This window comes from Pongo abelii, chromosome 4 (genome assembly GCF_028885655.2).
Source record: "Pongo abelii isolate AG06213 chromosome 4, NHGRI_mPonAbe1-v2.0_pri, whole genome shotgun sequence".
In the NCBI taxonomy this organism is placed as follows: domain Eukaryota; kingdom Metazoa; phylum Chordata; class Mammalia; order Primates; family Hominidae; genus Pongo; species Pongo abelii.
The window spans coordinates 7,705,529-7,722,035 of NC_071989.2; the positions used below are offsets into that span (position 1 = coordinate 7,705,529).

The following is a 16,507-nucleotide window of genomic DNA, read 5'->3' on the forward strand; positions in this document are numbered from 1 at the left end:
ACTTTCTGAATAAATGAATAAGCGAATGAATGAATGAATGAATAAATGATCAATGCTCAGTTATGCCAGTACATGGAGAAACTAGCTTCTATACACTGAGCTTCCCCCATGACCACATACTGTGTTTTCTGTTGCCTTTGCCCTTGTCTTTCCATGGAGGGATGAGCCGGGGGGAGGATCATCCCATCTGCATCAGAGTGAACTCCTGACCCACCCTTAGCTCTCTCAGTGGAAGTTTCCAACAGCCACCAAAGTGATGTGCACTAGGAGTGGACAAAGAGATAGACACCTGGCCCTGTGAACCTGGAAGCAAATCCGAGCTTCCCCTCCTCCCCTAATCCCTCATCAGCTTACCAAAAAAAGAAAAAGAGAAAGAGAGACAATGTGATAGATAAAGATGTGATAGATAAAGTGTTTCATTGAACAAATGTTTGTTTATCAACATTGAATATCAGTTGCTAAACTCTACAATAGCTGAAGAATATGATGATTTCTAAAATGTATTAACATTAAAATTCTCCAGGATGGCTATATGTCCTGAAGATTACCCTTCTGTTAGGCTTTTCCTCCAAAAACTATTGTGTATTTTCATTGAGGAGAATGAGAAAATGCCACTCTAACTAAAATAAGTTTATGTTAAAATGAGTACAATATTGTTTACTAATATTTATTGTTTCCTGGACTTACTGAATATAAAGACCAAAAGTACTCAAAAAGCTCATATGTTATCATTTCCTTGTGTTCCACCTGTAGTTTCTTATGGATGACATTTTACAGAAGCTAACATTTCTGACTCCATTTTTATAATAGCTTAGAATTACTAAAGAGGATTAGGTGCTTATCATAGAGGAAATGAAATTTTTGAAAGCGTTTATCTTATTTAAGAAATGTGGAATAGGTGGAATATCAGCTGTCTTTCTTAAGTGCAATAAAGCTAGTATTTTAGCTCAGAAATGAACATGCAGGCGAAAATGAGTGTTTTCTATCTCAGACTGACCCGTGGTTTCTGAAATTTTAATATTGTTTTGGCTTTGCTACTTTAAAATCAAAATAGATTAAAAAATCTTTAGGGAAATAACTTTGCTTTCATTTATTCTTCATACTGAAGAACACACACTTAGAATTCAATAAATAATAAATAATATCATGATACAGTCTGACCTTAGAAAATCTCTTTTTATTCCCAATATATATTTCTAGAATCTATATTTTAGCTTCCAGGAAAGAATTCCCAAATTGGCCTTCCTACAAATCAGTGAGGATCTCCAATGTTATTTGGTCATCCCCCGAGGTGTCTGAGAGACATTTGTTCCTCCTTCCCCACCTTGTACAGGAGCGGCTTCTGCTCTCCCTGCTGCCGGCCCACATTGCCATGGAGATGAAAGCCGAGATCATCCAGAGGCTGCAGGGCCCCAAGGCGGGCCAGATGGAGAACACAAATAACTTCCACAACCTGTACGTGAAGCGGCATACCAACGTGAGGTATGACGCTATGCTTGCTCCTTGGCTGGTCTGGGAGTCTGTTTGCCTGACTGGAGACATTTTGCCTGGGATCTCACACCTCATATCACCATCTCTCCTTTGTGACAGTGGATCCTTTGCAGGGGAAATAATCACACAGATTCTGCCATCCCACTCACCTGTTCCTGCCTCTCGGGGCCTTCACATTAAGATGAGAAAATAGGATGCTGTTTGCTGTGTTGGATTGAGTTGTCCTTCACAGCCCTGGCTTCTGTAGCCAAGCATCCATCACAGAAAGGAGTGAGGGGGACAGCGGGGTCTTCATTCTGGAAACCCCGTGGTCAGATTGCAGTAAGATTGGAGGGAGAGTCTGTGGGATCTCCAGGCACAAGACTGAGTCCTCCAAATAGACTTTGCAGGAGCAGGGCCTCTGTGAAGACAACACATCCCAGGGAAGCTGGGTGTTCCTCTCTCCACCAGCATGATGAGTTTCTCAGGTCTGGAAGACCAGTGACCAAAGTCACAGAACACTGATGTGCACCTTAGTTAATTTACCATGAAAGTTACTGCTTTTCTGAGACTGGTATACTCATATCTACTTCTCAGGAGTCGTTCTGGGAATTACAGTGCCTAGAAAACTAACATGTTATCATCATGGGATTATAGTAGGGAAAGAGATTGATGTGGGGCTTCTGTCTCCCATGAGCTCTAGAGAGAAATTGTAAGGAGGCCTCACTTCAGGCTGGAGAGGATCGTCCCTCCCGTTTCTCTCCTGCCTCTGTCTCCGAGCCACAGCAAAGTGAGGCCCACCCAGACCATCTCGACTTCTGTGCCCCTCCCATTCCCAGTACCACATCTTTCGGGGGTTTGTTCTTTCATCCACTCAGTATGTTAATACACTGCTTTGCATTCTAGCTGGGTGTATGTGTCCATTCTTGCACTGCTATAAAAAAGCTACCTGAGACTGGGTAATTTATAAAGAAAACAGGTTTAATTGACTCACAGTTCTGCAGGCCTTACAGGAAGCATGACTGGGGAGGCCTCAGGAAACTTACAATCACAGCAGAAGGTGAAGGGGAAGCAGGAACGTCTTACGTGTCCAGAGAAGGAGAAAGAGAGGGAAGGGGAAGGTGCCAAACACTTTTAAACAACCAGACCTCGTGAGAACTCACTCACTATCATGAGAACAGCAAGGGGGAAATCTACCCCTCTGGCCCAATCACCTCCCAGGCCTCTCCTCCAACACTGGAGATTACAATTCGACATGAGATTTGGGTGGGGACACAAATCCAAACCATATCACTGAGTTATCGCCATAAGTAACCTGTGCATGTATCTGACCTCATCTGTTATGTTTTGATGGTCTTAGTTTAGTCATTAGAGTTTTTAGAAGAGTGAGGCTGCTTCAGGTCTGTTTTTTGAAGCTTGTTAATAAGAAACAAATTTAACTGTTACTTAAAGACATTGCTAGGACAAATCTCATTTGACACCAGATTTTAGATTAGCTATATAATACCCAAGCATACACAGATGTCAGTGTGATATAGGACATATCAGGAAGGAGGTAACAGATATGTTATGAATGGCATTCATATGTGTATGAATGGCATTCATATGTGTATGAATGGCATCTAAGGAAGCACAACTGGATGGATACATGATAGTAAAAACTAAATACATTTAAAGAAAGTTCACACATGTTAAGGAGTAAAATTATTTAAAATACTGGCTTGCCTTCAGGTTTGTGAGCATTTTGCCTATACGATTATAGAAGAAACATTTAGTTATCTAAGTGTATTATGCTATTAATGGCTCTTTCTAGCCTTAAATGTCTGAAATTCAGCAATGCCCCTCCCATCTTGGGAAATATTTTTAAGTCACTTTTTGACCACTCAAGTGTACCTGACCCCTTGGCCTTGTCCTCCCACTTAAAGAATTTTCCCATCCCTTTGTCTCATGACATTGCATTCCCTTAGTTTTCTTCTGACAATCTGTTTTGTTCTTTTCTTTTCCCTAAATCAAGTCTCTCCTGTAAATGAGAATATGTTGGGGGTTCTCTGTTACCTCCTCTCGGTTTCTCTCCAGTCCTCTTCCAGGACTTTAATTCCCACCTAAATGATGCTCATACACAGGCCTCAACCATAGCTTTCCATACTCATGTACTTAACGTGCATCTAAGACACCACCATCAAGCATAGCACAACCAAAGTTGGACTACTTATCTTCCCCTACACACTTGTTTTGATTTGCACAAACCTAGATTTCTGAACTCTATTGCTCAGCCAGAAACAGGATCTTCATTTTCAATGCTTCCCTCTCCCAGACAACCCCCGCTACAACATCAAATTAGTGACAAATCTAGTTCATTCTTCTTCCTATCTCCCATGTCTGTCCACTTCTATTTCACCACCTTATAGACCTTCAGTGGGGCTTTCCAGGGTTCCAAGGATATAGTTGTAACTGAACTGCCTGCGTCCAGGTTGCCACAGCAGGAGTGATGTTTCTAAAGTGGCAATATGGTCAGGTTCTACGAGGCGTTTTTCTTCCTCTATGGTCCTATAAGTACACGTGCTTTCTCTACCATAATCCTTTGCAGCTTTGTACCTTGCATCACAATTGCCTGCTTTTCTTTTTTCTTTTCTTTTTTTTTTTTTTTTTGAGACGGAGTCTCACTCTGTCACCCAGGCTGCAGTGCAATGGTGCAATCTCGGCTCACTGCAACCTCCGCCTCCCAGGTTCAAGCAATTCTCCTGCCTCAGCCTTACAAGTAGCTGGGATTACAGGCACCTGCCACCGTGCCCAGTTAATTTTTTTTGTACTTTTTAGTAGAGATGGGGTTTCGCCATGTTGGCCAGGCTGGTTTCGAACACCTGGCCTCAGGTGATCCACCCGCCTTGGCCTCCCAAAGTGCTGGGATTACAGGCATGAGCCACCACGCCCGGCCACCTGCTTACTTTTTAAATCCCTTTGCTATAAAATAACCTCTGGACCAGCTTAAGCTATCTACAGGTAGCCTATCTCAGAGCTGCTTTGTTCACTGTAAGTTTGAGCACAAGAAGCACTGTGGATGACGTGAGCAAGAAGGAAGTGGAGTCAACTGCCCATCCACACATGCTACCTCCCTGATACTGCTTTGAATCAGGGACTCTTTCTCTGAGCGAGCATCGTTCATCCTTCCTCTTGCACAATGGCTCAGCACTTGTGATCCCTGCCACTATAAATCAGCATGGAAGAAATAGGGATGATTTCTACGGGATCATCTGAACAGAGTGGAGGGTAAAGCTGCCCTAGAAACCCTGATTTTCCTGTAACCATCAGAGGTCTCCCACAGGTCGTGTCCATCAGCAGAGGAGCAAGTATTTCCTCTAAGGTGCAGCCACACATCCTGGGCTTAGCAGAAGGAGCAGAGTATGGCCAACAGCAGAGTCCTGCCCTGCTCTGGCTGAGACCCTGCTGACTGGTGCCCCTTTTTGTACATTTTTTATTGTTGTAAAATATGCATAGCATAACATTTACAATTGCAATCAATTTTAAGTACACAGTTCGGTTAGATCACAGACACTTACGTTGTTCTACAACCATCAGTATTATCCATCTCCAGAACTTTTTCTTCATCCCAAACTAAAGCTCCGAACCCATTAAACAATAACTCCACACCTCCCCCTCCCCCAAGTCCCAGGAAACTGCCATTTTAGTTTCTGTCCCTATGGTTTGACTATACTGTGTGCCTCATATACGTAGAATCATACAGTATTTGTTCTTTGTACCTGGCTTATTTTACTTAGTAGAATGTTTTCAGGAGTTTCGGCACATGTCAGAATTTCATTTCTTTTAAAGGCTGCCTGATATTCCATTGTATGGATAGACCACATTTTGTTTATTCATCCATCTGTTGATGGACATTCGGTTTGCTTCCATCTTTTGGCTGTTGTGAATACTACAGCTATGAACATTCGTGTACAAATATCCATTCAAGTTCCTGATTTCAGATCTTTGGATATATACCCAGAAGTGGCACTGCTGAATCATATGGTATTTTGTTCAATTTTTTTGAGGACCGAACATATTGTTTTTCAGAGTGGCTGCATCATTTTACCTTCCCACCAGCAACGCATGTGTACTCCTCCAGGTTCTCATCCACAACCATTATTTGTATGTTTTGTAAGAGCCATCCTAATGGCTGGGAAATAGTAGTTGTTTTTGTTCCATGGGACATCTTAAGGCATACATATTCACTTTGTGAATCTCAAACCACCTGCAGAAATTTAGGCTTCTTTATAAGACCTTGATACAAATCAGAAACATGTTATTGTGTAGGAAAAGTTGCAGTGCGCACACAGGTGCTGTGTTTTCCTATTTTAAACACATAAAAAGCTCTGAGGAATCTCACACTCGCCTTCCCTAGTGTGTACATCCCGTGAAGGGAGCTGCTCTGTCATTTCCTAAGAGTGACCTTCCCGGCCTCCTCACTGTCCAATCTGCCCCTACTCTTCTCTCTCATAACACTGTCTCGTTTTCCTTTGTAACCCTTTTTATGATTTGTGATTGGACATTTGTTGATGTTCACATTTGTTCAATACATCCTCCCAGCTAAATTCTGAACGTCAGGAAGATATTCCATGTCTGCGTCATCCTGGCAGATAGGAAGGACTCCAGAATCATTTAAGTAATCTTTTATAAAAAGAGGATTATTTTTCCAGTTTCTTCTTTGACTCAATACAAACAGAATTTTTTAAAATTATTTTGCTGCTTCACTCCCCATCTTAATTACAAAAGTTTAACCTCAAAAAATGCTTAACAAGTTCAAAAAAATGTTTATATATTCTTAATCTGAGAAAATGACATCTTACTCATGAAAATATAAAGTGTAAGCAAAATTACATGATTTTAGTGGAAAAATTATTATTGCTTTCTTAAAAAAATGTATAAACTGGAAAACTCTGTCTCCTCACCTCCTTTCTTCCCACAGCATCTTATACGCTGACATCGTTGGCTTTACCCGGCTGGCAAGTGACTGCTCCCCGGGAGAACTAGTCCACATGCTGAATGAGCTCTTCGGAAAGTTTGATCAAATTGCAAAGGTGAGTATTATGGATCCTCTTCCTCTCTGAAGATTTCTAAACTCTTGGTTTCGTTTTTCTTCATCCACCTATCAATAGTTTACTTTTTCATAAAAGCATCCTTTAGGAATGTTGTTTGTAAAAGTTGTTGGATTTCTTTGCTATTGATCTTTCATAAGCCTCAAACCTGTCTCAGGGATGAAAAAACGCCATGGCATATCATTATCACGTTTTTGTCTATTTTAAATCTTCCCCCTATGTATAATTCAGCACACATATAATAAATACATTCCAGGCAGTGAGATTCCATTTGCAAATCCCTCTACATGGTATTATTTTAAGGTGCTCTTTTAGGCATTTCCATGTCAAAGATCTGGTAGAATCATTTCCACTCCTCTAGTTGCCAACATCCTCTATTCCTATTGTTAAGCAGGACCCTGGAAGAGCTCCTGAAATAGAATGCATATCTTCCATGCAAAGCCTTCACTTACTCTTGTCTCATTTTAATCCTTTGATTCTTGTGCCACTTAAACAGAAATGGAAGTTTAGCATCTTCCATTCATATGCTCTTTCATGGGAAATTTCACAGACAGGAAATGACATGAAACTGTCTGAAACTACACTAGACTCTGTTATTTATTAGAACTGCCACAGTTGCTGGTGGCAATATCAATGACAAAAAGTTTCTTCCTGCAAGCCCTGTACTTCTCATTAAATGTTTCTGGTCAATTCTCTCTTTGAATTGTTCCCAAGAACCACAACAAAAATGCTTCATTATGCCTACTAATATCAGTTATTTAGCTATGGAAGAATAGATCCTAAATTTAGTTCACTGTGTGATTTAGATCACTTTTAAACAAGACAGAACATTCCAGCGGAGTCTCTTCGGAAGAAATCTGGCTTGCAGATGTTAGCGTGATCATTCTTGGGCCAAACTCCCAAAGGTTTTTGCCTTCTGTAGTTCCACTGACCATGACAGCTCTCGCTGGAGATTACAAAAAATCAGTAAAAGCACAGCTCTGCTTCCTTCCTTTACCAAGCCAGAGGAAGGGGGTGAGTTTTGTGGGTGTTCATTTATAAGAAAAGAAAGGTTTGAAACTTAAATGATGCCTTAAAAGTTTGAATTAATAAAAGGTCATTTTTGTTGGACTACCTATTCATGTTAGGAAGAAACGTTTCAGTCTTGGCTGGGAACAGCATAACTCCAGTGTTCAGATGACATTCTCTTCTCTACATGCCTGTCTCGGTGAACAAATTTCCCCTTCTTAGAGGATAAGGGCCCACCCAATTCCAGTTCTACCTCGTCTTAACTAATTAAATCTGCAACAGCCCTATTGCCAAATAGGTTCACGTTCACAGGTATCAGGACTGACTTTAACGTGAATTTGGAAGGACACAATTCATTACCCATAACAGAAGTACTCAAGATGACTTCCTCTAATCACTGGAACAAAGGAGTATACACCCTTGGCTGACTATCAGCCATTGGTTTATCCATCATTGGTCAGAGGGACAGTGTGCCTTCGACATGAGTTCATGGCTCACAGTTCAATAACGGGGGGTTATTGTCGGCAAACAGATACCCCAGTGCACTGAGTACTATGTAAAGCACATAACCTTACACTAAGGAACTCAAAACCATTGCCATTCGCTGTTAACTGTCATGTTTTCTAGTCTCAGAATATCTGTTTAGGAAGAATGGGAGGGAAGCTTGATTAATATGTAATGGTTTGCCTTTTTCTTATTTATGATATTGTCATCAAGAATTACTAAGCACATCATCTGTAGTACTATAGATACATATGAAAGTACATCCTGGCTTATGCACTATCAGACAGGGAAAAAATATGCAAAATATTCAGCAAATCTAACACATGCTTGAGAAGATGTGTTCACTTGATTATTTCAAATGTGTTCAGTTTATACATAAGCCTATGTTCATGTTAGAGAAAAAAATGCCTGCATTTGGTACATCTTTTTTTGCTTTTCTTTTTCTTTTATTTTACTGAAGAGTCTGTAAGCTGCATCAAAGGGTTAGAAACAAATATAGGATCAACATATATGAATGCAGTTAATCTAAATATTAAAATATAAATACAAAATTTAGCCCAGAAAATAATGAGGTAGTCAAATTTTACATTAAAACCGTCGAGCCTAAGATGAGAATTAAGTTTTAAATTACTTGGCAGTATTGAATGGCAGCTCATTAGGTGTGATGATGTCTATCAGAAGCAACATATCTGCAGGTAAGAATCTGCTTTGGATTTAAAATAAATAAAATAAACCATAAGCACAGTAGGGAAGGACTTGAGATTTCTAATTCATACTGAGTGCTGGTCATCATTTTCTACTCTGAAAGACTCAGCTGAGCATAGAATGTTTTATTTCACCCTTAATGTTTGGAGCTGCTCAGACTAAAGAGATTGGCCCCATCACCATCGTTCTCTGCTTCTATGAAGTGTAAATCATTCCAGAACATTCTCCCTTCTTTCTCATTTTTCCCTTTTTCTTTCTTTATTCCTCTTTGGAAATCGGCATGTAGGGGAGGGCAGCTCATTCTGGTTGAGTAATGAAGGGAAGCCCAACTGGTTCTCATTGCTCTCTCCAGACGCCCCTGGAATGGTGTAAGCAGAGCTGGTGCTTGATGATATTACATGAATCTGGATCATTTTGCAAGTGCTTAATGCAACTGAAATTCTGTAATTTATTCTTCCAGGAGAATGAATGCATGAGAATTAAAATTTTAGGAGACTGCTACTACTGTGTATCTGGACTCCCTATATCTCTCCCTAACCATGCCAAGAACTGTGTGAAAATGGGGCTGGACATGTGTGAAGCCATAAAGTAAGTGGACTGCTTAGTAAGCATTTTGTTATATGCTTTAAGTTCTGGGGTACATGTGCACAACGTGCAGGTTTGTTACATAGGTATACATGTGCTGTGCTGGTTTCCTGAGCCCATCAACTCATCATTAACATTAGGTATTTCTACTAATGCTATCCCTCCCCCCACCCCCTCCCCGACAGGCCCTGGTATGTGATGTTCCCCTCCCTGTGTCCATGTGTTCTCATTGTTCAACTCCCACTTATGAGTGAGAACATGCGGTATTTGGTTTTCTGTTCCTCTGTTAGTTTGTTGAGAATGATGGTTTCCAGTTTCATCCATGTCCCTGCCAAGGACATGAACTCATCGTTTTTTATGGCTGCATAGTATTCCATGGTGTATATGTACCACATTTTCTTCACCCAGTCTACCATTGATGGACATTTGGATTGGTTCCAAGACTTTGCTATTGTGAACAGTGCTGCAATAAACATATGTGTGCATGTGTCTTTATAGTAGAATGATTTATAATCCTTTGGGTATATACCCAGTAATGGGATTGCTGGGTCAAATGGAATTTCTAGTTCTAGATCCTTGAGGAATCACCACACTGTCTTTCACAACAGTTGAACTAATTTACACTCCCACCAACAGTGTAAAAGTGTTCCTATTTCTCCACATCCTCTCCAGCATCTGTTGTTTCCTGAGTCAGGAAACAACAGTAAGCATTTTTTTAACTGTCTAACAATTTGGGGTTGTAAATCTCACCTGTGACTATTTCTGTTGTTCTGCCTACTGGCATTAAATACATTATTGTGCATTTAAATATAATTGTGCAGAAACCCATTTATTGGGATGTGAGTAACGCAATGGAAAGTAAGACTTCATTAAGTGTTTAGTATTATTTTTGTTTGTTTGTTTGCTTTTGAGATAAGGTCATGGTCTGTCACCCAGGCTGGAGTGCAGTGACAAGATCACAGCTCACTACAGCCTCTACCTCCTGAGCCCAAAGCAATCCGCCCACCTCAGCTTCTCAAGTAGCTGGGACCACAGGCAAGCACCACCACATCCAGCTAATTTTTGTATTTTTTGTAGAGACGGGGTGTCTCTGTGTTGCCTAGGCTGGTCTTGAACTCCTAGGCTCAAGCGATCTGCTTGCCTTGGCCTCCCAAATTGTTGACATGACAGGTATGCACTGCCTGACCCAGCCTAGTATTGTTACTATGAGCCTTAGATTACAGTGAAACTGAGTTGGAAATCTATAGGGAAGGACAGTTTTGTTTGTTTCAAAGGTGATTTTTAAAAGAAATTTTGAACGTCTTCTTTGATCCTAAGGTGAGAGTGTGCACATGTTATCATCTTTCCAATTTCTGACAAATTCTGTGGCTTCACACACATTGTAAGGGAAGAGGTAGTTTTTACAAACAGACTGCAGTTAATGTAAAAACCAATACAAAAATATTTTCATTGAGTCAAAAATGCTCCGCTCTGTGAATTTAATTTTAATTTGTATTTGTAACGTATGTTTTCTGCATTGTGTCTGTAATTTTTTTCACTGTGATTCCAGAGAAGATTTGCTTACCTAGAATAATGATATCATTACCATTGACTGCTACAAGGTAAAAATATAAGGTAAAAGGGTAATTTTTATTACCAGCATCACAATTATATTAGCAATACCTTCTTTAGTAATGCCCTTTGTAGAAGCCAGAATATTCTTATAAATAATAAAGCCTTTTGTTTGCTGACTGCATGATTGCAATATTGTACTTCATTGGGTTTTTGATTGTCCATTTTGGTCAAATTATTTGACCTTACCCTCAACTTTTTTTTTTTTTTTAATCTGAACAGGGTTGGAATTGTGAGCTTGATGTTCTCATTCCTTGTCTCAGGATTAAAGTAGAAAGGGCTTTATGTGAGAATACATCAAATCCTGTTGTCACTGTGTTGGTCATGTGCTGAAGCAACTAAAATATTAACAGGTGACTTCCCCAGCATGGTCCTGGGAAGATTAATGCCCCCACTCCCCACCCCCTCACACCCACCGCACACACACACACACACACACACACACACACAGCCTCAGCCAATGAGATGGAGAGACCCGCATGTTCCATATTCACTAGCTCCGTAGCAAACTCCTGCATGCTTCTGTCGGACAGATCAGAAATGGGAGGGAAATGAAGTCGATGAGGGAGTTGAGATGGAAAGAGTGGTTAGTGTGAACTCAGTTTCCTATACAAAATGCATAGTGTGAGAAATAGCCATAATTGCTTCTTCCCATAAGTAAATCATATGTACTCTCTGATATATGAAAAATAGTTTTTAGCTTTTTTTAAAAAGTAACTACTTTTAATTCTATGGATCTAGATGTAAGTGAATCTAATCAGTGGAACTATTGGATTGAAAAAAATATTTTTTTTTTTTTCAAATTTGTAACCTGCCGCTGGTGACAACCTCAATGTTGGTTTCAAACATAAGGTGAAATGAATACTATTGGAGGGAGGTATTTGTTTTATTTCCTTTTCAATTAGTTGCGGAAAAGAGTCTTATGAAGGGCAAAATTATGTGCATCAATAACACATTGGATTAAAGAATCCACCCATTTACTAAAGCCTTGTTTCTGCTTTTGAATGAACTGTTTCCAGTTCCATAATGTTTGAGTTATTCCAATGTCTTGAAGATGTTTTAGGAGAAAGAATCCTTACATTACATGCACTGGCATGTCACCAGTTCATTAGAAATACTATTACATTTTTTACTGTGATAAAATATGTATACCATAAATCTTACCCTTTGAATCATTTTTATGTGTATATAAAAATGTACAATGATACATAAAAATATACAGTTATGTGCAGTGATGTTGAGTAAATTCAAAATGTTGTGTAACCATCACCACTGTCAACTTCCAGAACCTTTTTATCACCCCAGACAGAAACTCTGTACCCATTAAGCAGTAACTCCCCATTACCCCTTCTCCCACTCCTGGCCATCTCTATTCTACTTTCTGTCTCTATGATTTTTACTATTCTGGATATTTCATGTAAATGGAATCATATAATATCTTTCCTTTTGTGTTTGGCTTCTGTCACTCAGCCTAGTGTTGTCAAGGTTCATTTTTGTGGTGGCATGTGTCAGCACCTTTTGATGCTTTTGATGACAGCATAATATTCCCCTGTGGGTATATACCACATTTTATTTATTTTTGATCATTGATGCATCAGTAATATCTTATGTGTGCAGAATCTCAGTAATGTCAACAGGTTTGAGGGACCTCTCCCAATTCTTGCTGATCCCTCAACTCAATCCTCAAGTCAGGCAATGGCTTTGCGTCCCTGTTACCTGCCACTTCCAGAACAAGGGATTCCACATTCTTCCTCTGTTTGTTTCATGTATAGTAGACAAGGTGATCAATAAAATGGTTATTATGGTCTGAGCATGGTGGCTCATGCCTGTAATCCCAGTGCTTTGGGAGGCCGAGGTGGACCAATCACCTGGGGTCAGGAGCTTGAGACCAGCCTGTCCAGCATAGTGAAACCCTGTTTCTTTTTTTTTATTATACTTTAAGTTCTAGGGTACATGTGCACAACATGCAGGTTTGTTACATATGTATACATGTGCCATGTTGGTGTGCTGCACCCATTAACTTGTCATTTACATTAGGTATATCTCCTAATGCTATCCCTCCCCTCTCCCTCCACCCCACGACAGGCCTCAGTGTGTGATGTTCCCCTTCCTGTGTCCAAGTGATCTCATTGTTCAATTCCCACCTATGAGTGAGAACATGCAGTGTTTGTTTTTTTGTCCTTGCGAAAGTTTGCTGAGAATGATGGTTTCCAGCTTCATCCATGTCCCTACAAAGGACATGAACTCATCCTTTTTTATGGCTGCATAGTATTCCATGGTGTATATGTGCCACATTTTCTTAATCCAGTCTATCATTGATGGACATTTGGGTTGGTTCCAAGTCTTTGCTATTGTGAATAGTGCCGCAATAAACATATGTGTACATGTGTCTTTATAGCAGCATGATTTATAATCCTTTGGGTATATACCCAGTAATGGGATGGCTGGGTCAAATGATATTTCTAGTTCTAGATCCTTGAAGAATTGCCACACTGTCTTCCACAATGGTTGAACTAGTTTACAGTCCCACCAACAGTGTAAAAGTGTTCCTATTTCTCCACATCCTCTCCAGCACCTGTTGTTTCCTGACTTTTTAATGATGGCCATTCTAACTGGTGTGAGATTGTATCTCACTGTGGTTTTGATTTGCATTTCTCTGATGGCCAGTGATGATGAGCATTTTTTCATGTGTCTGTTGGCTGCATAAATGTCTTCTTTGGGAAGTGTCTGTTCATATCCTTCATCTGCTTTTTGATGGGGTTGTTTGATTTTTTTCTTGTAAATTTGTTTGAGTTCTTTGTAGATTCTAGATATTAGCCCTTTGTCAGATGAGTAGATTGCAAAATTTTTCTCCCATTCTGTAGGTTGCCTGTTCACTCTGATGGTAGTTTCTTTTGCTGTGCAGAAGCTCTTTAGTTTAATTAGGTCCCATTTGTCAATTTTGGCTTTTGTTGCCATTGCTTTTCATGTTTTAGACATGAAGTCCTTGCCCAGGCCTATGTCCTGAATAGTATTGCCTAGGTTTTCTTTTAGGGTTTTCATGGTTTTAGGTCTAACATTTAAGTCTTTAATCCATCTTGCATTAATTTTTGTATAAGGTGTAAGGAAGGGATCCAGTTTCGGCTTTCTACATATATCTAGCCAGTTTTCCCAGCACCATTTATGAAATAGGGAATCCTTTCCCCATTTCTTGTTTTTGTCAGGTTTGTCAAAGATCAGATGGTTGTAGGTGTGTGGTATTATTTCTGAGGGTTCTGTTCTGCTCCATTGGTCTATATCTCTGTTTTGGTACCAGTACCATGCTGTTTTGGTTACTGTAGCCTTGTAGTATAGTTTGAAGTCAGGTAGTGTGATGCCTCCAGCTTTGTTCTTTTGGCTTAGGATTGACTTGGCGATGCGGGCTCTTTTTTGGTTCCATATGAACTTGAAAGTAGTTTTTTCCAATTCTGTGAAGAAAGTCATTGGTAGCTTGATGGGGATGGCACTGAACCTATAAATTACCTTGGGCAGTATGGCCATTTTCCCTGTTTCTACAAAAATACAAAAATTAGCCAGGTGTGGTGGTGCATACCTGTAATTTTAGCTACTCAGGAGGCTGAGGCAGGAGAATCACTTGAACCCAGGAGATGGAGGTTGCAGTAAGACAAGATCACACCACTGCACTTCAGCCTGGGCAACAGAGCAAGATTCTGTCCAAAAAAAAAAAGTTTATTTTGTTATACCCCCACCCGCATGAAAGGGCAGCAACAGAGAGAACATCTCAGCACGTTCCAGGAATTGTTTGTTCACTTTCATCCTCTCTCCCGTGCAAGGATGCACATTTCCATTCCTGTTCATTGAGCCATGAGGTGGGATGGGTACCAGACAGGAATTTTCATTTTTTAAGCCGGTGAGGGGAACATGCACACCTGGCACTTGGGTTTTTGCCAGATGGTCTCAGTGTCATAGGAACCAGCAGCATGAGTCCCAGACAGCTGCCTGCTCTTCCCTCTGTGTTCACACCTCCACACTTAGCAGCACCTCATTCCCTGCTAGCCCAGGCACCACTGCAGAGGCACTTCAGCTGCAGTTTTGGAACATTTCCAATGCTTAGAAACATTTCTTTTTTCTGCCATGAACATGTAAATTATTTTTAATCAAGTAATATTCAGGACCTTGATTTTATAAGGGATTAAGCCTTCTCTTAAACTGTACTGCTTACCTACTACTGTTGCAAGCTTTAAGCAATGACTTCAGCGTTTTTCTACAGATCATATAAATTGCATATACATGCAACAAAACATGTGGCTAGTTGGATGGGCGCGGTGGCTCAGACCTGTAATCCCAGCACTTTGGGAGGCCGAGGCAGGTGGATCACGAGGTCAGGAGATCAAGACCATCCTGGCTGACACATTGAAACCCCATCTCTACTAAAAAACAAAAAATTAGCCCCGCAGTTTGGCGTGCGCCTGTAGTCCCAGCTACTCGGGAGGCTGAGGCAGGAGAATGGCATGAACCCGGGAGGCGGAACTTGTGGTGAGCCGAGGTTGCGCCACTGCAAAAAAAAACAACATGTGGCTAGTTGATTCATTTGAACCCACGGTCAACTCATTTTTAAAAGAAGACAACATGGAGACGGTTTTAATGTTTTCACCAGTCAGCTCGTTAAGGAGTTCAGCTCTGTCAAATGGACAATCTGAGACTCCTTTTTTCTGCTTCCTTGGCTCTCTGCTGGCCTATTTTGGTAAACAGAAACATCACGTGGTTGGAAATGTCCTCTCAACAACATAAAATGTTAGGAACAATTATGGGTTCTCTAACGAATTTTTCAGAATCATCATTGCTCAAAGACAGAAGCACAGTACATTTTTCAAAAATGACCTTGGTCCATTAGTAAACTTGTATGAAGTTGTGCTGTTGCATTGGGCCTTGAACCCTTTGAGAGGTAAACAATCCACTTGGAGGAGATTGTGTCCACCCAGGCTGAATTTCTGCTGAGGGCCAAGATGGAGACAGACAGGGAGTGCTAATTGCCCTCAAGGCAGTTAGAGGACAGAGGCAGCAAGGCTGCCTAGACCAGCCTAGAGAGGAGAGCACAGAACGCCTTTCTGAATGGGGCTGTGTCTGAGCCCGGAAGAACAATGCCAGCTGGCCACATGACACCAAAGAGAGGCTTGGGGGCATGGGGAGCAGGAAGAGGAGTCATTATAAGCAAAGTCTGGAGGAAGGGACGCCCCAGTGCTCGCACAGCCACAGCCTGCAGATACAGGGCAGAGGGGTGGGGGTGGGTCTCCTTGTCCTGCTGATGCTCTGGCTCGTTTTGTGGGGCGGGAAGGAAAGGTTTGGATGACTTGCATAGAGCCAAATGGGTAGATGGGTTTTTTGCAAAAACAAGAAAGGAAGACAGTGAGGGAAAAAAAGGAAAGGAAACGGGAAGGAAAATATCTTTCTATATTCTTTTTTCAGAGTGCGATTTATTTTTATATCGTGGGTCCATTTCGTTTGATCATTTTTAGCATGCTAAAATGGTATCATTATATCATTTAAGCATGACA

At 40.7% G+C, this 16,507-nt stretch overlaps 1 protein-coding gene across 3 annotated transcripts in view; it reads left to right on the forward strand.

The window, feature by feature from the left end:
* ADCY2 (adenylate cyclase 2) overlaps positions 1-16,507 on the forward strand; it is a 430,421-nt gene that overhangs the window by 291,646 nt on the left and 122,268 nt on the right. For all 3 annotated transcript variants that reach the window (XM_024247608.2, XM_054555396.2, XM_054555397.2), the window contains exons 5-7: positions 1,334-1,482; positions 6,431-6,542; positions 9,238-9,365. In XM_024247608.2, coding sequence (XP_024103376.2) covers positions 1,334-1,482; positions 6,431-6,542; positions 9,238-9,365 — 389 coding nt within the window. The remainder of the gene's footprint in view (positions 1-1,333; positions 1,483-6,430; positions 6,543-9,237; positions 9,366-16,507) is intronic.